Source organism: Xiphias gladius, chromosome 13, assembly GCF_016859285.1.
Source record: "Xiphias gladius isolate SHS-SW01 ecotype Sanya breed wild chromosome 13, ASM1685928v1, whole genome shotgun sequence".
In the NCBI taxonomy this organism is placed as follows: domain Eukaryota; kingdom Metazoa; phylum Chordata; class Actinopteri; order Istiophoriformes; family Xiphiidae; genus Xiphias; species Xiphias gladius.
This window is the reverse complement of record NC_053412.1, coordinates 2035195-2055682: the sequence shown is the minus strand read 5'-3', so window position 1 is coordinate 2055682 and position 20488 is coordinate 2035195. Positions and strand designations below refer to the sequence as shown.

At 45.1% G+C, this 20488-nt stretch overlaps 1 protein-coding gene and 1 long non-coding RNA gene across 14 annotated transcripts in view; one reads left to right on the top strand and one right to left on the bottom strand.

Moving 5' to 3' along the window:
- si:ch211-246m6.5 (von Willebrand factor D and EGF domain-containing protein) overlaps positions 1-20488 on the top strand; it is a 30458-nt gene that overhangs the window by 7403 nt on the left and 2567 nt on the right. For 2 of the 4 annotated variants that reach the window (XM_040142596.1, XM_040142593.1), the window contains 25 exons: positions 1548-1637; positions 1798-1939; positions 2799-3016; positions 3939-4012; positions 4192-4468; positions 4703-4905; positions 5063-5973; positions 6111-6247; positions 6355-6516; positions 6616-6720; positions 7963-8077; positions 9636-9907; positions 10517-10736; positions 10921-11058; positions 13777-14265; positions 14544-14714; positions 15790-16175; positions 16312-16825; positions 17260-17355; positions 17495-17590; positions 17880-17975; positions 18319-18414; positions 18526-18621; positions 18789-18884; positions 19214-19309. In XM_040142596.1, the coding sequence (XP_039998530.1) occupies positions 1548-1637; positions 1798-1939; positions 2799-3016; positions 3939-4012; positions 4192-4468; positions 4703-4905; positions 5063-5973; positions 6111-6247; positions 6355-6516; positions 6616-6720; positions 7963-8077; positions 9636-9907; positions 10517-10736; positions 10921-11058; positions 13777-14265; positions 14544-14714; positions 15790-16175; positions 16312-16825; positions 17260-17355; positions 17495-17590; positions 17880-17975; positions 18319-18414; positions 18526-18621; positions 18789-18884; positions 19214-19309 (5296 nt within the window). The remainder of the gene's footprint in view (positions 1-1547; positions 1638-1797; positions 1940-2798; positions 3017-3938; positions 4013-4191; positions 4469-4702; positions 4906-5062; positions 5974-6110; positions 6248-6354; positions 6517-6615; positions 6721-7962; positions 8078-9635; positions 9908-10516; positions 10737-10920; positions 11059-13776; positions 14266-14543; positions 14715-15789; positions 16176-16311; positions 16826-17259; positions 17356-17494; positions 17591-17879; positions 17976-18318; positions 18415-18525; positions 18622-18788; positions 18885-19213; positions 19310-20488) is intronic. The other 2 variants (XM_040142594.1, XM_040142595.1) reach the window with 2 other exon arrangements.
- LOC120798353 lies at positions 235-20217 on the bottom strand. Of its 10 annotated transcripts, XR_005708689.1 has the most exons (8): positions 19783-20215; positions 18488-18598; positions 11199-11289; positions 10457-10774; positions 9598-9899; positions 7930-8065; positions 1765-1946; positions 235-308 (listed from the first exon to the last, which is right to left on the bottom strand). It is a non-coding gene; the product is annotated as an uncharacterized LOC120798353 (long non-coding RNA). The 10 variants fall into 10 exon arrangements; XR_005708690.1 differs by lacking the exons at positions 235-308; positions 1765-1946 and adding an exon at positions 7715-7806 and having other exon boundaries at positions 19783-20205; XR_005708687.1 differs by lacking the exons at positions 235-308; positions 1765-1946; positions 7930-8065 and adding exons at positions 8678-8801; positions 9153-9515 and having other exon boundaries at positions 19783-20217.

Here is a 20488-nt window from a genome sequence, read left to right as displayed (position 1 = left end):
CAACGCGTGTCATGTCCCGTTAGGAAGAGGCAAGAGAAGGGTGGGGAAGTTAAATCAGTTGCAGGCTGAAAAAGCCTCGCTCCACATGCTTCCCATTTAAACCTCTCCGTTCAAATATTCACGATAAATTCTAGGGAAGTTATTTTTTCACGGACAGATGCACACACGTACAATGAAGTTGTTTCTTGTGACGTTTGACACTGTTTACACTGACAACCCGGCACTTACTGACAGTAAGATTGGCTGCTCTTGCTCGACGACGCTTTGGCACTCGTACGTCCATCTGCTGTAGTCTTTAACCAGAAGCCCTGGGGTGATACAAAGCATTTGATCAGTCAGCTTTTGTCAGCACTTGATGTTTGAGGTCGACTTGTTGTGTCAGGTCCATCAGCCTGTTTCTTGGCTTGGAGAGGAACTGCCCCTCAAGATTACATCAGAACTCAGATGCAGCTTGGACTGGAGCGGGAACTCTTGGGACAAAACACGCTGACCCTGATGAAAACTTAATATATGACAGATAAGCAAAAGAGTTGGTTGTGCAGAGTTTTTGCTCATAAAATCCGAGCGGCAGGGAAACCGGGAAGAAAACTGATGAAATAACAAAAATCTGACATTTGATGCAAAATGACAGCAGCAAGTTGAGCGGCGGCAATGTGCTTGTGGAGCGTCCACGGATTGGTCTGCTGACACAGTGGCCTTCTCCCGCCTGAAGTTAACCTGAAGCAAAGACGGCTTCTTCCCAGCATATCAACAGTCTGCCGCACAGCCTCGTTTCCCGCACAGCCGCAACACGGAGGCTGCCGACGGCTCTCATTTCCTGGAGAAATTATTTGTGGCCAGGAAGCCCCTAAGTTATGAGATTTTCGGCGTGTGGCGATTTGAAACTGAAGTGATGTCACTTTCGCTATTCGGCCCCGTACAGCTGTGGATCATTGTGCTGCCACGATTGGACACCAGGCTTATATTAGTTGTGTCTGGAACGTGTTGTAGGGGACTGGGCTCGCTCAAAGGGCCTGTCCTTAACACGTGTCGATACTTCGGCTGAGTTGGGTCAAAGGTCGTCTTCATTTTTTTTTTTTAAGCCCGAGAGTGAGTTTTCTGTTAGTGCTCTTAGAGCCGCTGATCAGAGGAGGGATGCGCCGTGGGCTACACGGGGAAATGTTTTGATAAATCACAAATACAGTGTCAGTCGTAGATTGCTAGTCTTTTTCACGAGTAACAATCACACACCGTGGGAATTTAAAACGCCGGTTCACTCGGAAATATGATCAAAGCAATTTCATTTTCTGGAGAGTTTAAAAATTATTTTGTTCCACAAATACACAAAATAGTCCTGCTCTTTAATGCCAAATCTGAAAATTAACACATTGTGCCATTTATCAGAAGAAGTTTCAGTTGGTTTTATATTTAATTGTTAGCCTGAGCTTTAAAATCATGTTGTTTAAACGTTTAAAAATGCAACCAGAGTTAGTCTACGTCCGACAGGTTAGTTTTTTGAAGCATCAGTCACTCAATTATACCTTTATCATTTCTTTTTTGTTCTGCAGTTCTCCTGCAGTGTGTCGACTGTCAGAGCCAACTCCAGCGCCACCAGATCTACTCCAAAAGAAAGTGAGAGTTTCTATGCTGGACTGAAGGTAAACAATCCCGTGTTACATTTTAATTCCGGTCTACACCAGGATAAGCAGTATCATCCCTTTATACACTGGCAGACTGAGAAAAAAGTCAACCTTGCAGAGCTGAAACGTGCCCAGCCAAACTCACCAGAGGCTCGTCTCTCCTTCCCTCGCTCCTCAGTTTTCTCCAGACTCGCTCCACGTAGCAGAGAACAGCAAGGAGCACGAGGTGACGCTCCACAGCACGGTGCCCATCCCTTGCTACACCCCCGAGCACGGTCACCAGTGTGGAGTCCCGTTGGCTCTGAGCGTCCACGACCCAGGTCAGACCTACAGGAAAACAGAAAACATTGCCTGCGTCGTCGTTAACCGCGTGGACATAATGAAGCTTACCGTTTGAGTATCTTGTTAATTTGTGGAGATCCTAATTTTGACAATGAGATGGAACAGGATGGGATATGCCGGCAGCAACCGCTACAGCTGACCAAACATACCCTTCCTTAAGCCTTAATATCCCCTTAATTTGACAATTATTTTCAAATTTGTGACCAAAACACAAATTAGAGGGACTGAAATTAGAAAACTGAGACCCTAGCTTCTGATTAATGCATATAAGATGGTTTAAAACGATGTGTTATTATGTTGTCATCCCTGAAAGATGTAAGCATCCTCACTGGCAACTTCAATGGCATCAGAAAAGACTCCAGCTGGTGATGAATAGGCCAATTTCACGTAGAAATCTCTTCATGAGCTTGTTTACACCACAACCTTGAATGTCTCAGTGAATGAAATCAAAGCAACACAATCTCTCCTAATTGGCGGCCTGTTTTGTTTTAATTTTTTTTTGATTGCCAGCATACAGCAGGTGAACCCAAACATAAATTTTGGACACGGAGCGAGGTCCCGGCTCCTCATTCTTTTAGTAAAAACAAAAATGCCCTGAAAACAGCTTGTTAGGTTATTACGGATGATTAGAGGGTCAAGTTACCATCCTGAATCTTCTTCCCTGCTGCTGTTGACATAAAATTTCCTCTTTCCTGCTTGGGATTTTCTGCTGCTGTGCTCCAACTTGTCCTGTACATCATCACATCAAAGCCATTTCAGGGAGACTTTATTACAGTTTCTGCAGGCAGCTGCGCGCCGTCCTTTAACACTAACCTACCGCTGTGTTGACGTTCACAGATGGTCTCGGACACGAGGCCTCAAATGTGGCGTTGTCCGTCTGCCAGGTGGAGCTCCAGCCTGAAACCTGCAGCGATGGCAGCTGCGGTCAGGCGACATTTTTTGTCACCGCTGTCACCGACTTCACGCGCGACGGGAACCGTCTGAGCCTGATCACTGTTCTGCCCGGACCCAGCGCACCACGACTCTGGAGGAACTACAGCCCTACGTCCCTTAAAGTGAGTTGAAGTGAAACTCCCGGGATGTTCAAGGAAAAAACCTACACAACCCTGATGTTTTCTCGTTAGTGTGAATACCAAAAGCCTGCTTGGAGCGACAGATTATTTCATTCTCGTCTAGATCACATTCATCGTGAAATTTGACTCAAAGTCATTACATTGCATAGACTACACAGCTTTGATATGCTAAGTCTCCATGTATTTGGAGACATACAAATTGTAATTGTGGCCCTTAAAAGGATTAAAAAGATCCTTGGGGATCCTTGTTTTCCAGGGGTTAATGAAAAGGTTGGAGCCTACAGTCGGCGTCCAGTGGTTCTGGAAGTCAGGCGTCAAAGTTGCATAGGAATAAAATGCCCACAATTTTATTGCATGTATTCCTGATGTTGGGGTCCTGTGTTACGCAAACTGCATAGGACACGGTGCTTACAGGGGTTCCTGGACTCCTTGAGGATGCCCAAGGGGTCTTTGAGGAGGTTCTAGTGGCACTTGGGGATTCCAGGGGTCCTGGAGGAGAATCCTAATTTTCTTAAGAGGGCACGAGGGTCCAAAACTAAATGAAGAACAGCAGCAGAGGGATATAAATCTAAATAAGAGAATATTAGAAAGACTGTTCTAATTACAGGTTTCTCTGCCATACTGTGTACATATACACGCAGTTATACAGTACTTTATGAAATTGGTGGGGGGGTTTGATGTTTGAGGAGCGCTGCTCCAAGAAGTCATTAGTTGCGTCCACACAAGCTGTTACATTGTGTGAGACACGATGTCAGCCCTCCAGACATTGTGTCTCTGAGAGGTCTGCAGAGGAGTTTCCCATCTGTTTTTAGTGAAAACATCAAAGCCCCAGGTCAGTGGGTCAGAGGGTGGGACCCCCGGGATCCCCCCCTCTAACCTTTGTTCTCCTGACCTCTGCCCACAGATCACGGTCCAGGACGTTCCTACTTCCATCTGCTATTCTTTGACTGACCCACATGTCATTACGCTGGACGGCAGGTAAATTCCGTCCTTATTGGTTGTTAGCAGTTGTCATATTTGAATCATAATGTTTTCTTATGATAAAGAGTAGTTCTACTCATATTTAATTAGTTGGGTTTCAGTTTTGAATGTTAAAACGATAGATTAACTTAGATACTGACAAACCGTATGTCCTTCTTTAAATCTGCTATGTGCAGGCGTTATGAAAACCACCAGACGGGCACGTTTGTCCTCTACCGGAGCCTCGCCAGGGAGTTCGAAGTCCATTCTCGCCAGTGGGACTGCGGCAGCCGACACTACGCTGTCGCGTGCAACTGTGGCGTCGCAGTGCGAGAGGGGAATGATGTTGCCGTCTTTGACATGTGCAATGGGCAGCCGCAGGAAACCAGGCCGCGACTTACCCTGAAGAACCTTGGTGATGCAGAGGGCAGTCGCGTCAGAGTGCTGGAGTCCCACCAGGGGAAGAAGGTCACCGTAGGTATCCGAACATTTTGACACCGGTGCAGATTTTTTCTGAGCGCCATTATACGCCGTTTGCCTCGCAGGAAACATCATTGGATACTTTTATGCTTGAACCATAGCATATCCATCTTAGTTTGATCAAGAGTGCGCAGCTCTTTCCGGTTGTAAATTTTAAAAATTACTTTTGCTGCATTTATGTTAAGAGATTTTGTTAATTAGCTGCTGGGTGTGACTCTCCTCTTGTAGTTGATCTTTCCCTCCGGGGCCTTTGTTAGGGCCGATGTGGGCGATTGGGGAATGAGCTTGTCCGTCCGGGCACCCAGCGTCGACTACAGCAACACTAAAGGTCTCTGTGGCACCTTCGACCGCAATAGCAACAATGATTTCCAAACCTCTGATGGTGGTGCCTATGGCCCAGATGACGTGCATCGCTTCATAGAGGACTGGAGGTCAGTCTGTGACAGCAGTTAGGGAAATTAAAAAGGAACATGTTTGTTTAACTTTAACCTAGCTTTCTTAGGACCTCATTTGGCTGAAATGGTAGCTTCTTGAAAGTCTGCACAAATAAATTTGTTTCTGTGGATTTTCCCTTTGTGCGTGTGCTAGGATAGCTCCAGGTGAGAGTTTATTTGATAAGACACCTCCTGGGATGACACAGGAGGTCAGGAGGCCTTTCTGTCAGTGCCAGAGAGGATACAGCACTTCTCATCATGCTGGCAGAGGGATGCGGAACCTGTACAATCCTTCCGCTCACTCCAACTGCATATCTTACGATAATGTGGATTACACATCAGTGTTCCCCTCTATGGACACAACAGTCGAATACATCAAGAGCCCAGAAAGAGAGGAAAGCATCCTTGATATGTCTGCCTTTAACAGTTATTCTCTGGAGAGGAGGGGCCTTCGGTTTCACCGTGAGGACAATCAGAACAGTGACAGTGATCTTGAACTGGACGGTGAGTTCAGGGAGGATCATCTGCTTTCCGTAGACAGGCAGAGGAGACAGGCGTCATTTGAATTACAGCCCGTCTTTGCTGCTCAAAGCCTCAGTCAGGCTGATCTGGAGAATTTCGCTTACTTTTTCCCCGAGGATCACCTGGCAGAAGCCCGACCGGAGGTGCAACCCCGGTGGCCCACGCCAAGCGGTCTAACCTCGGCCAAAGCCTTGGAGGTGTGCCAGATGGCTTTGGCCAATTCTACTGTGGGTGCAGTGTGCGGGGGGCTTCTGGGACGCCGCCTGGACGAAGCAGTGGATCTCTGCATCCTGGACTTGCAGCTCAAAGACGATTTGGGCTGGGAGGAGGCACTGCTCCCGTACCTGGAGAATGAGTGTGAGAGAAGGTTGCTGGAAAACCGGACCCAGAGAGCTCTGGAGGTGGCAGGTCCTCCGGGAGCATCCGGGGAAGTGGTGACTGCACTGCGCTGCCCCAACTTCTGCAGTGGAAATGGAGAGTGTACCGAATGGGGCTGCCAGTGCTACCCCAGCCATAGCTTCTATGACTGCAGCCTGGCCATCAGTGAGTATATAAGCATTTCTCCGGTGAGCTTCATGTCTAAGAGGGGTTTGGTTTCTGATCGCTGCAATAACTAATATTCCCTCTTTTGATTGACTTGTAATTTACTCATAAGCAAACAATAATGTCTCCTCTCATAGGCCAGCCAGTAGAGTTAACAGATTTGGAGAACAGTGGACTGTGTGACATCCGAGCCCTTGATTGTCGCAACGTTCGAGTCTTTGGCCTCGGCTTTATCAACACTCCTGACCTCAGCTGTCATGCCACCAGACTGAAGGTTAGGAAAGGCAAGGTCAAATGCCAGGCAAGAACATTCAAGATGAAAGTGTTTTGTTTTGTTTTGTTTTTTTAAAAATATATATTTCCTCTAAATCGACTCCACAGTACATGAATGGGGTTTGGGTTCCAGGGGAAAAACAGAGAACAAAAGCCACCTTCCTCAGCTCCAAAGCTTTAGACTGTGCAGTCCCTTCTTTGAGCAACGCTGCCGTCAATACAGAAGATTTCATGATGGATGACAAACCATATGCACGCTGGGAGATTAAGGTAATGCTGCTTCTCATGTTAACCAATTAACCTAAGTGCTGTTTGTCGGTCTATGTCTTATGAGAGGACTTCTACACTATCGCCTCTCTTTTCTGTCAGGTGACCAACGATGGCTCCCAGTACAGCCAAGCCAAGGTGCTGACGATCTACGATGGCGTTTGCCAGGTCTGCGAGGCATCGCGCTCAGGACTCTGTAAGTTAAAGGTAACTCACATACAAAAGTGAACGGTGTTTATCTTCTCCTCAACTGAACTGAAAACGGATTATTTCCAACACGCCGAGTTTTTTCTAGGCCAGTTCGAAGACACCACGCCACCACTTTCAGTAAACAAACCCTTTGACGACAGCATGATTATGAAAATTCAAGTAGATGAATGAAACGAGGATAAAGAATTTCTGTTAAAGGCTTCACAACTGCATGGAAAATGTACAGTATGTTTTGGCCCTGTCGTCTTCATCATTATTAAAGGTTCAAAGTCATAGGCGCAGAATGTATTGTTTTCCAGGATGTGCTCGACCAAATTGATCCATAAAAAACACTTAAATCAGGAATTTAAGTGCTCCCATCCTAATAGCAAGTCAAAGATATGTATAAATACCCTCAAACACAAAACCATGAATAACAATATCAATTGCAGCAGCTTTTTCAAGTTTAGGCAACTAAAAGTGTTTGGTTGAAGCAAGGAAATAAACATCCTCATGGTTAAAAACACACAAAACACTGTTGCTAAGTCGGACACCTCGTGTGACCTTTCAACAACCCAACTTCTTGCTTTTTAAAAAGCTAGTCGTCATCATTCATATGACCGCAACAGGTCACTAGTAAACAAATCGTGGACTCTCCAGTGTTTGTTTATTTGACTCCAGGAAACAGATTTAGGAGACGTTTTACGCCCGTTTGGCTGCAGAATGTGTGCTCTGAACAACTTGTAACTGGCTGAATGAGTAAACCAGAGACGGAGTGATTTCCCATCCTCCCAAAATGCAGCAGCTGACTGAAAACTTTACATTCATAAATTAAAAATTAAAAAAAAAAATACCCAAAAGGGGTCCTGTTGTTACTGAACTACTTTTTAATGAGAGTGCAGACAGAAAAACACGTAGTTTTACCAACAACCCGGAGGGACACACACACACACACACACACACACACACACACACACACACACACACACACACTACAGATGCCAAGACATTTGCATGTGCTTGCCATAGCTGAACCAAATTGAATTAATTCAAGTAGAGATGTAGCAGATTATGTGTGTTCGGAGCTGATTTCCTGTTCCTTACCTGAAAGAGAAAAGCACAAAAAAGGAAAACAAACAGCTTGAAAAAACTGTTTTATAATGTTTCTAATCTTTGCTATGTCAACATTTAAAGACAACATTGTAAATATGGGTACATAAAACTAACCTCTTTCTGTTTTACTCCGTTTCCGTTGGCCAGGAGCAGACATGTAACATCGATGGGATGTGCTTTGCAGAGGGAGACTCCAATCCCAGCAGCCCTTGCCTCCTCTGTGACCCCGACACTTCCAAATTCACCTGGTCTGTGAACCAAGGTACAAAACAAGTTACTGTGTATCTCAACCTTTTCATCACCATCAAAGTTACCATTGATAAACTTGGTGGTTGAGTCCGCGTGGTCGACATTTGAGTCATACATGTCACCAAAAAAATGGATGATAATTTTTCCGGACAGTATACGGTCAAAAATATGTGGACAGAGGTGTCCTGTACGCCTTTTGTTTACTTTTGGCGGGGAGCTGTTTTTCATGGTTTGCGCTAGGCCCCTTGGTTTTAAAGAGGGTAAATCTTAATGCTACAGCATACAGTAATATTTTAGACAACCGTGTTCTTCAAAGTTTTTCGCAACAGTTTGGGAAGGGCATGACAAAAAAGTCGGGTCCATTAAGAAATGGTTTTCCCCACTTGGTGTGGAAGAACCTGACAAGCCTACACTGAGCCTTGAACTGAACAGCAGCAGATCGGCGCCAATGACTTCGAACCAGTGCACTCACTGATTTTGTAAAGGATGGTGCAACAATATTTCTATGATTCAACAATCATTTTCTGTGTGTTGCAATTTGACTAAGATGTTGCAATTGCCCACTAATGGTGACTAAAAACAGGGAAAAACCAGCATTTATCTTACTGCGAAGTGGCCGTCATGGTAGTCTGTCACTGTGGAAGCTGTCCAACTGTGGTCCCGTTTGTCCCGATTAGCGGATCAAAGGAGCGGAGGTTGAAGTTTCCCAGCATGCCCTGACCTGTCGCTTAACCACACTGGGAGAGGGGGGAGGGGAGAAGAGGGGGTTTAAAAAACTCACATGGTTGATTTCCACGACAACATAGACTCACAATTACCCTTCCTCACACCCGACAAATCACGTCAGCCGTACACTGTGGCTGTGCACTGCAATGAACGGCCGCCTTAAAACGTCAGTCAGTCTCACGTCAGGCCTTAAAAGCCTGAATTTTCTTTGAATGGTAATGTCTCAAGCAATGAGATAATTCCTCTTCACCCTGTGCAGTTGGACTGTTTGTTTTTCCGAGACAAAATAAGGCAGATGAAAGTGACAGTATCAAGAAAAGAGACAAGTTGATTTATGTTGGATGCAAGAGTAATTATCTCACCGCATTGCCAGACTTTTTGCTTATTTCTCAGCAGTTAGTTTTGGAATTCAGAAACGGTAATAATCTTATTAATCAGCAAGTGTTCTCCTGCTGATTTCTTAACACAAGACCATCATGCTGAGCAGATCTTTCCTGGGATTATCATCACTTTCTTCCTGTTGAACATCTGTGGCAAGAGCGGGATCCGAGTGGTTGGGGGACGCTACATGATCTTGTTGAAATGGCTGTTGAGAGCCCCGGCTGGAAAGAGAAGATGGACGGACATGTGTGTTTACAATGATTCTTCCAGGAACAGCCTGGAGAAATGCTTTAGCCAAACCAAACTCACTTCTGAAGGGTTTATTTCAGGACAGGAAGCAAGTTCTGTCATCGAAACACAAAGACTTGAAGTTTTTGAATTTCATTTAATCACAAATTGCATCATAAATGTATTTCAGCACTTCACTTTTAGCCTGTTTCTCCACTTTTTCCCTCCACTGGCAGTCAACGAGCCACCGGCGTTCCACCGACCTCACAGCAACCTGCGAACTTTTGCCGGGGAGAACTTTGTCTTCCAGTTCGCGGCATCGGACCCCGAGGGCTCGGCGCTCCTCTTCCAACTGGAGGAGGGTCCAAAGGGGGCTGTTCTCTCCCCAGCTGGCCTCCTTATCTGGAGGGTCCCGGTGCTTCTGGAGGAGGGGGGGCGTCATTCGAGCCGCTCATTCCGATTCACGCTGTCTGACGAGTGCAACGCGCAGAGCACCTTCACTGTGGAGGTAGAGTTGGGGGAGAGAGGAGGAAGAAAGAACGAGAAAGACAGAAACGAAGACAGAAAGAAGAGAAGAAAAAAGACAGAAAGAAAGAAAGAAGAGACAGAAAGAAAGAAAGAAAGAAAGGTATATAAAAAGAGAGTATGAAAAGATGATGAACAGCTGATCATCTGTTGGATAACTGCAGTCCATGTACTGTTATGAGCCTTGTAGAACTACTGTCAACACTATAGGCTACTAATACAATTCTACAGCTGAGTGTCTTCATCTCATCGCACTGTAACTTAGTCAACGGCAGGAAAACTGTAACTGCAGAGTTTTGTTTTTTTTCCCTCTTTACCTGACCACCACGCTTCCTCTCCGCCGTCATGACGGTCAGTGGGAATGATGCATGACGCGACGGGATTTGTGGGAAATGTGGTCTTAACTTCAAGGGACATTAACACTCTCAGTTCAGCTAGAAAAGTGGGAGGCTTTCTCCAGCAGGTGCTTAGTAATTAAATCAAGGTATCCCTGTTAATTTAAAGATGATACAGTGATTATTAAATATTATACCTATAGCAATAGAAAACAGGCTCCACTTCAACGGTGTCCCTTTTCCCGTCTATACCACAGGTTGATGTGGTGCCGTGCGGCTGTCAAAATGGAGGCACCTGCGTGACAGACGTCCACTTCCCTGCCGGCAGTGGGAAATACCTGTGTGTGTGTCCCGGGGGTCAGCAGGGTGAGCTCTGCGACGAGGACATAGACGAATGCTTGTCGGCTCCGTGCACGGCCGGCAAGTGCATCAACACAGTCAGCGGGCACAGATGCGAGTGTCCTGCAGGGTTGAGAGGTCAGACTGGATGACTGTCCTTTATATTTATCGGTGCCCTAATGCATGGAAACAGAAAAAACATTTTTGGAATCCTAAAAAATAATAAAAAATTAAAAAAATTAAAATAAAAAGCAGGTTCCTTTTACTTTGCAGCTGCAGATAATCAATCCCAGTTATTTCCTGTGTGCATGTTTTTTGACAGGTAAGACATGCCTGGAAGATATCAACGAGTGTGAGAGAAAGCCCTGTTTCCCGGGAGTCCAGTGCTTCAATAACTTTGGGTCCTATGGCTGCGGCCCCTGCCCCAAAGGCATGCTGGGAAATGGGACGAAATGTACGGGTAAGTGTGGGCATACTGTACACGTTTAAAGGTGTCTTATACCAGGACAGCTGCTCTGACGATTCCGCCAAGATGGAGTCAGCAGTTGTGTGCATTATCAAAGTACATCTTGTCGTTGAGCAGGAAACTGAGTAACCCACCTGCTCCCTCGGCATATAATGCACCTGCTCTTTTCATTCACGAAGGGTATTCAGTCGCAGGTTTGCCAGATCTGGTGTCCAGTGGTGAGATCTGATGGCCAGAGACAAGAAAGCAAAGTCTGATCATTACATCCTGAGAGTAAAATGAGAACATTTACTCTCTTGAGCTTGCTGAGAAGATGAAAATAGAACAGAATGGTAAAATTAATTTAAAAAAAGGAGGTCCGTCTGATTCCAGATGCCAAGTATCAGTTGTCAGTTTTCAATGAACAGTATTCTTAGTGCAATAAATTAAGTCAATTATTATTCAGAGCTATTGATAATGTCACTTATTGAAAGAGGGCTAAAACATTAAAAAAAACAAAAAACAAAAAAAAGAATTTTAAAAAATGCATTACTCGTCATTTTGTTCTTTTACGAAAAGAATTCAAGACGGATCTAATGATGAAATAACTTCAGTGCTTACGTACTATATGAATACAAGACCCTTATACAGGGTGACACTGGTCCTAACCCCAAACCTAGATCCCATTAGCAGGCAAACATGAGTTTATCAGATACTGCTGTACTTTGAAATTGTGCAGTTCTAAGGATCTCGCATAATAAAAAGAAAAAATATCTATAGACTTTTCTATTTTTTTAAATTTCCCAACTATTCTTTGTCATGTAAAATCAACTGTTGGAAGCTGTGATGTTGGTTCCAACTTTCTTTGTGATTATTTTCAAGTAACCCCAAAAAAAACCCCCCAAAAAAACAGTAGCTTATTCTGTTGTTGTATTAAAGTAAATTGCTATGGATAAGAGCATTAGCTAATTGCCCTAAATGTGAAGGCGAATTTGTTCATTGCAGCCGTGCTACTCCGACAAACACTCAGCGGGGACACAGTGGTGAATGGGAACCAGATGGCTAATGGCTCCCGATACCGCTGCCTCCCTCCATGTGCTCAGTTTGCGTCGCAGCGACTGCTAACCAGAGCTAATGCGTTTAAGACACCGACGCTGTGGGGGAAGTTTGTTTTTTCCTCCCTTTTTTTCTCCAGATGAGCTTAATCACTCACTCAGTCATGTTTGTGTACATGCATGTATGTGAATTCACACAGTAAACACGTCACAAAGCGGCGTTGCACTCAAGGTAGCTCAAGGTGTTCGTGTCTGCAACTTACATTTGCTTTTGAGTTGCCTGCTAGGATCAATGCAGAATGCGTTTTAACATTATGAGAAACCGTGAAAATGTTGACTCATTTTAGATAAATCACGCTGTGTTGAGCACATTGGCGCCAAAAAGGTGTATTTACAGTTTGTAATACATGACTTTAAAAACGAAGAAGCGCTGAACAGCATTTGCACATCATCTTCAGTGTTGAATATTTAGATGTGTGCTGATTTGTGGCTTTCTTGCAATTGCATTGTTGTCCTTTGAGTAATGAAAAGGACGTCTAAACCTGGCACCCAAGCAGGGTAAAAAAAAATAAAAATCAAACCAAGTTGTACACTGCAAGACATTATTGCCCCTAATGGAAAAATTGGCCCAGAGCAGAACACACAGCATAAATCACTGTCAGTAACACATTGTCACTTTTATGGAACTTTGTAAAAGTAGAGTAACGTGGACAGATCCTTGGATTTCCTCATTCCCTTTGTTTTACTGCTTAACTCTTCAGTCCTCTTATCTTCTTGAGCCAAGGGACTTTGGTTCAACCTATTTCACCTCCTTATTCAGTTCAGTGCAAAAGCACACACAACTTTGTGTGTCAGGGGCCATCGGGAGCTGCATTGGGGGGGGGTTCACACCATGAAGTTCCTAAATCTTAAATGTCATGGATGCAAAGCGAGCTGTGATGAATGTTCCTCTCTTTTTTTGCTGCCGTCTTCTGTTGAGATCAGGGCTGCAGTCAAAAGCACACGAGTCAAGTCGAAATAAACGAGTCAAGTCGAAATAAATTCAAATTCCAAGTTAAGACAAGGCCCAGAGGGAGCAAGACAAGTTTGAGAGACAAGTTGCTGTCTCAGTCTGTGTGTGTCTCTCAAAGAAACAGCAACAGAAAGAAGAGAAAACCTTAACTGGGCTCCGTAAATCAAAAACCAAAAGGTGTGATCAGACGAGAAGACTCAAGTGTTTCATGATGATGTAATCTGCCCTGGTTGTATTTGATTTATCTTGCATTAGCACAGCCAAACTTTTCTTGCTTAAATCTGAGTCAGGTTTGTTTGACCTGCTACGCTTGGTTTGTAAATGTGTTGATAGTCTGCGAGTGGTGATCACGCCTCGTTGAGATCTTTACACAAACTCGTTCCAAAGTCTCAGCTCTGGCTGGGCGTCTTATTAAAACCAACATTTTCGACCCTTCCAGGTTTTTTTCCCGCCCCCTCTTCCTTTACTGTACCATCGTACTGACTGCTGCCTCCACGTATTCCATCTATGGTATAATGTTCAGTCCTTCACCTCACCACCTATTATTGGTTCATTGCAATGTGGGTGATCTTGAAATTGAATAGGAAGTAATTCCAGATAAGAGCATCTGATAAAAAGGGCAATACATGGCAAATCAAAGTATAATCTGTGCCTTTCTGCCTACAGCAGTCATCAAGCCAGCCACCATCACTCCCACATCTACTCCTCGTACGATTGCCTACAAGATACCAGATGTTCTTCTGCAACCCCCCAAAATAAAGACAGACACTTTCCGCAAGACCTCAAATAGTAGCTCCCCACAGACGAGGGCTGAGGCAGGGAAGACAGTTCCAAGAACTGACCCAGGCCCATCACAAGCCAAGGCCACCACATGGAGAAAGACTACAGGGATTAGCCCGAATCCAGCCCTCACTAAGTCGGAAACCAACAAGAGCAACACAGCAGTTACATCACGCGTCCCCCAAACAAAGATAGATGCTTTGATAAAAACCCAAGGAATTAACCTCAACCCATCCAGGATTAACACAGACACTATTAAGAACAACTCGGGAATTACATGGGACCAAGGCAAGTCTGATCAGCCCAAAATCAGCAACACCATTGTCAAGACATCCACTGTAGCCCAACCATCAGGAAATGGCAGACCAGCTTCAGGTAAGCCCAACGTTTCCAGCAATCTCTACCAGCTGTATTTTTATTTTTTTTTTTTTTTTAAAATACAGAAATATTTAGAGTCATAGTGCGCTCTAATAAGCCCACTTAAGGGTATTTTCAGGGGAAAATAAAAGGAGAACAAAAACACACCCTATGCGGATCTGGACGTCAGTGCATGGCTAACAGGCACTTTGAAGGCCCCAGTCCTCATCCGACTGCTATGATGATGATGATGATTCAGGTCAAACAGAGCAATGACCACAGTTTGTGTCTCCCAGGATCGGTTCAGTTTCCGGCCGCCAACGTGTCGGCTACATGTGCCAGCAGGCCCTGCTTCCCTGGGGTTCAATGCATCAACCGCAGGCCGCCACACGTCGGCTACGTCTGCGGCCGCTGCCCGCCCGGCCTTTACGGCAATGGACGCGTCTGTATGAAGAACGCAAAGGCTGGTAAGGGATTCTTTTCGTAACATTTGATTTTTCAGTTTTGTAACCAATGGACCTGCAGCTCCGTCAACTAGATTAGTTGCATTTCATTGTTTTAAAGCTCTTCTAAGCCTGAAACATGCTGATGATCCATTGATGAGTCGACTATTTGGAGAAGTGACATCTTCACTGACAGAATAAAGAGAATGCCTGCATGAATATCATACACGACTAAATTCAGCACTTTGTAAATCAAACCCTTTCTTCCTCTTCCCATTCTTGTTTTCAACCTGAGGACACCTTCTGCATTGTTGTTCAAGGATTTTAAAAATATCCTGAATTCAATGAAAACATCAGGCAGGTCATGTGAAATCTCTCCATACATTGTGGACTGCTTTTATTTTGAGTTGTTTTGGTTTCCCTGATGACACACACCCTTGCTTTCTTAGTTTGAATGAATTACATTTATTGCAGCAGATAAATCAGTGTAAGTGCTTAGAGACTGTCTGGATGTAATAACCACCTTTGGTACTTTGCTTTTTAAGTCAGCAACAGGCCGCATAGCTTCGACAGAGGAATGCGTAACGTTATTTTTTCACAAGGGGGGCGGTTGGTCCTAAACGCTCAGAAGAGACCGTTTCATTCCAACTTAAATCCCTTTACTGTCGACCGTGTTTGTCTGGAAAGTCACAAGGTGGAGCAAAGTGTTTGTGCAGATGAGTCTGTCAGCCACAAACAAGATATGAATCGCTCAAAATCACTCTGCTTTTCTGAAGAGTTCTACCAGTTCTACTCAAATCGGTGCCCGTAAAAATTTCCTCTTAACATTTTATTCATCCAAGGAGGGAAATGTGTGCACACTATTTTCCGGCAACAAGCTATTATTTTAGCAGATTTCTCTTCTTTCCTGCTTTTGCCTTGGGATTTTATTTTCATAGCTTTTGCCGTTATTACAGTTGACTGTCTTTAAAGAATTTCTTCACCATGGAGCTTGATGTATCGAACTGTCTGTTCTCACACGGCACATATTCAGTATACAGCGACAACTGTTTGGGATACTTTGCCAAAGGCACTGATGCCACCTCCCGTCTCTCCCCAGCATCCAATCACCTCCCCCAGCAGCAGACAGTAGGCAAGACCAGCCGATCTCCACACGGAAGTGGCAGCAAAGTCTCGCAGCTCCACCTGCCCAACCTGCCCACCAGACACGGCATCAGGCACCTGTCCTTGTCCGTCACCAGACCGAACCAAGACAATGCACCACGCCAGGTTCCCGCATCAGGGAGGGGAGGTGGAACTGGGAGGAGGGAAGCGGTCAGTGCTACCAGAGATGTTACAAAAACACCAGTGAGCACCCTCAACGTCACTGCAAACACTCACGTCAGCCACCAAAGTGCCAACCCTAGGTCGGATGTCAGGAAATACGCGAGAACTACCATCACTGCCCTCGGGGAGGTTGCAGATCCCCGTGTGACTGTCCCCAAGGTGAGTTTACCCTTTCTGCACTGTGCATCCTCTTGATGAAAGCCATGAGAGCAGTCATGATTCAAATAAGGAAGATGTGTATGAGGACACTGGCATCCAATAACCTTCTTTTCTTCTATCAATGATCGTCTCCCAGCAGTCTGAAGCAGCACAGACCGGTGCCACACCTCTTAGGGTAACTCCTCCTGCTCCTCGCCTCTCCACTCAGTCTCGTGAAGTGACTCAGCCCAAACAGACAACCAAGCCTCAGCTCAACCACCTGGCATCCGCCCAGGCCAAACCCTGGACCCCTCCAAGACCTGCCCTCCCACTTACGGCGGCCCTCACCGCTCTCTCCTACTCTCTGTCCGAGTCAGAGTTCTCTGCAGATGGAGACGAGGCTGAGCCTGGATCCGAAGACCCGGACGCGCCCCAGATGGTGCCAGCGTTGACCTTCACAACTCCAGGCAAGTCGGTCCACAGCTCCCCACTACAGAGGGCTGCCTCCGTCCAGCCAGGGGTTAGGAGTGGTGCGACGGCCGACAAACATGTGACGACCTGCGCCGACCTGCCGTGCTTTCCGGGTGTCCAGTGTGAACCGGCCATGGATGGGGGCTTCAGGTGTGGGAGGTGTCCTACAGGATACACTGGCGATGGACGAGCCTGTCGAGGTACAACTCCATGTCTTCACTACCCGAGAAATGCGCAGAATTTTTTGTTACCTTCAGCAAACTTCTTATATCTGCAACTCGAACAAGGTTGATCATGCACTTGCTATGGTCCAGTGTCTCAGAGCGCTGCAATAAACAACTTCAAACTTTCTCTCTAAAATACCGATTCCAGTGCCAAGTATGGATCTGATACCAGTGCTCTCTTTTTCCTGAGAGCGAAGTTACCGTGTGATCCTGTTAGAAAGAAAGAAAAAAAACTCTCCATTTTCTAACACAAAATACATCAAGACACCATTATAGATTGGCCAACCAGTCAAATTCCTCCTTGCCAGCGTCGCCCTGATCTTTGTATATTGTTAATAGGTCAGAAGCAGAACTTAAAACGGATCTATTAATAAGACGTGTGCATGTTTAACATCTGTCTGCGTTTTAAGCTGTTTGCAGGCACACATGTGGTAGGAACATGGCGTGTGCTGCGCCTAATACGTGCCGCTGCAAACCAGGCTACACTGGACTTGATTGTCAGACAGGTAAAAAAATACAGTAAACGGCTCATATGTATTATCATTTTCACATTTTCAAAGAAATCTCTATGTATTGATTTCTTTTGGATATTTAGCTTCTGGTCTTCCCTTGTTAATTTTTGTGTTCCCATATTTTCTATTGGAGCAATCTGTGATCCAGAGTGTATGAACGGGGGTGCTTGCATAGCTCCGCGTGTGTGTCAGTGTCCGAGAGGTTTTCATGGAGAAACTTGTCAGGAAGGTAAGGAGTTTCCCAGTTCTTCCAGTCGACCAACTATATATCAAATAGTTGTTTTTTTTTTTGTTTTTTTTTAATAAACCATCAGTAAATACACCCATAAACACATCTGCATCTTACAGTGACATTACAAATACACTTTGGGAAGAAATTCTTTTTTAAAAGTTGTATTAATTTTCTTAAAAATGTGTCCTGGTAGAAAACTGGATTAACAAAAAGGGTATTTACCAATAACACTAAATAATTATAAGGGCACGTAGGCTTATAAATTGACCATCATCAATCTCTGCAGCTCTGTGCAGGTTACCGTGTGAAAACGGAGGCTCCTGTGTGGGACTGCAGACTTGTTCCTGTCCTTACGGGTTTGTTGGACCCCGTTGTGAGACCAGTGAGTTTACAGCCACTATAAATTTCCTTGTTCCGTATTTACTCACTGACAAAAGTTAGAACCCAGAGAAAGACGATGCATGGTTGACAGGATTAATTTGAGCTGTTTTTTGTGCCCATTGCTAAGGTTTGTGGGAGTTGTAGTTTCTAGATACTTACAAATCTTACTTATTATTACTTATGTTATGTGTCTTTGTATTTTATCTCATTATCTAAAATTTAATTACACATTTAAGAATAGAAGACTTTATTTTTGATCCAATTTTTCCCGTTAAGTTGATTTTCCTTTTAAAAAAAGAAATTCTTATCATGTGTGATACATATTATTTTTCTGGTTATTATAGTGGTGTGTAGTCGCCACTGTCACAACGGAGGCCAATGTGTGTCTCCAGATGAGTGCATGTGTCCACCAGGCTGGACTGGACCATCCTGTGAAACTGGTGAGTGTGTATTGTGTGTGTGTGTGTATGTGTGTATGTGTGTGTGTGTGTGTGTGTGTGTGCGTTTACTGACCACTCGGTGCTGATGCTCCTGCCTCTCTCCTCCTCCAGCTCTCTGCACCCCCGTCTGTCTGAACGGAGGTTCCTGTGTTCGGCCGAACATCTGCGAGTGTCCTCACGGTTTCTACGGAGCGCAGTGTCAGAACGGTAAATCTGAACCTCCAGACTTCAGTCAGCCATTCACATTCAAACTGCCACTTAAAAACCGTATTTCAAAATTCATTTGCTAAATTGGAGGTTGCGCAGAGTCAATCCAAATCCTTTTTTTCTTCTTCAGTATTTTAACAAGTTTCGTTTTGCTCGTCCTCCCACAGCCTTCTGTAGTCCTCCCTGTAAAAATGGTGGCGTCTGTATGAGGAACAACATCTGCTCCTGCCTGCAGGGATACGTCGGGAGACGCTGCGAGAAAAGTCTGTTCTTCTCCATCTTGCACCTCATCATTTCTCTCCTCATTGTTTCTCTCTCTTGTCTGGCACCATTTTCCCCTCACCTCATTTAATTCCTGCTTCTCTTCTTCTCTTTTGTCTCTGCTCTTGAATATTTTCCATTCCTACATTTGACTCTCCTCCAATCTGTTGATCGTCCTCAGGTTCCTCCATTTTAATTTACACACTGAAAGTGTGTCACCTAAAATTATTCACATTGCATCTGAATAGAGACCATTCTCTTTGCCATGTCGGTTTAATCTTCACCTGTTCTTTTATGGTTTTATGTAATTTCTCCCGTTCTCCCTCTCCAGGCGTTTGTGAGCCCATGTGTATGAACGGCGGCAGGTGTGTCGGTCCAGATGTTTGTGATTGTCCGTCAGGTTGGCGAGGGAAGAGATGCGATAAACGTAAGTGCCTCGATACAAGAATCGGATACATTTACAACAGTATAGTCCTCCAGGCCAGTCTGCCGGAGGCCACCGTACATCCGTGTGAACGCCTGAACACTGCTGCCTGCCCGGTACAAAGTCACACCACCGCCCTGTCATCGCAAATCAACACCAAAATTTAAAAAACATAGTGGTAGTAGTAGTTGTTGTGATCCGGCCAACAGCACAAAAACCCAGCAACAGCCAACCTACAGTCAGATTTTTTTAAAAACGGAGCAAAGCCGAAGCTGAAATCAGGGAACGTTTGGCGTGTTTTCTTGATAAATGGCTTGAATAATTAATCGCTCATCAAAAGATGTTATTTTTCTGTCGATCGACTGATCTAATCTAAAGTCACCGTGGCGGACTCAAAACATACACCGCTACCCGAAATGGATTTCATAGCAGAAACTGACCAGCAAAACCTGAAATCATCTTGCTGTAAATCTCACCAAGCTGAAGCAGAGGCAGGGGCGGCGACACTGTCCAGTAGAGCTGTGGACATCTGAACTCTCCAGGCTCTGCCGACAGATGCTTCCACGAAAGGTGCTTCAAATGTGGGACCCATCAGTTCTGATGTCTGCAGTGTTTTATGGGGCCTGACCTTCAGACTTCTCAGTGAGACGCTGCTGAAGCAACAACCACCTCCAGACATCCAAGTGTCAGGGGAAAGGGGGGGGGGGTTTACCCACGGATAACCATTATCTGTCGGAGCTCAGAGCTGCAGCCTTTATTTCTGAAGGAGGTGTGTTGTGAGCCTTGACCTCCTCCCTCATTAGTTCACACCTTAACACCTGTCGCTCATCGGGAGAGCCCGTCAACGAGCCGTGAAGTCTCCACACCTGGTTTGATGCTGTTCTCAACTGTGTTCTGCAACATTTTGCTCTCCTTTTCCTGCCTCCTGCTCCCCGTCTGTTGCTTGCTGTTGTTTTGACAGTCACTCGCACTCGCAGGTGACCGAGCCCGTACCTGCTAATGCCAAATGACGGAAATAAAACATTTTAAAAAGCAGCATTTCAGGGCAACACCGGAGCAGAGAGTGTTTGTAATGACAAAGAGATGATTGTGTATTGTTACGTGTCTTTTGAAAGCTGAGCCCTTATAGTTAAACATCCCCGGTCCCAAGTCTCAAGTCAAGTCAAGTTTTCAGTCAAATGC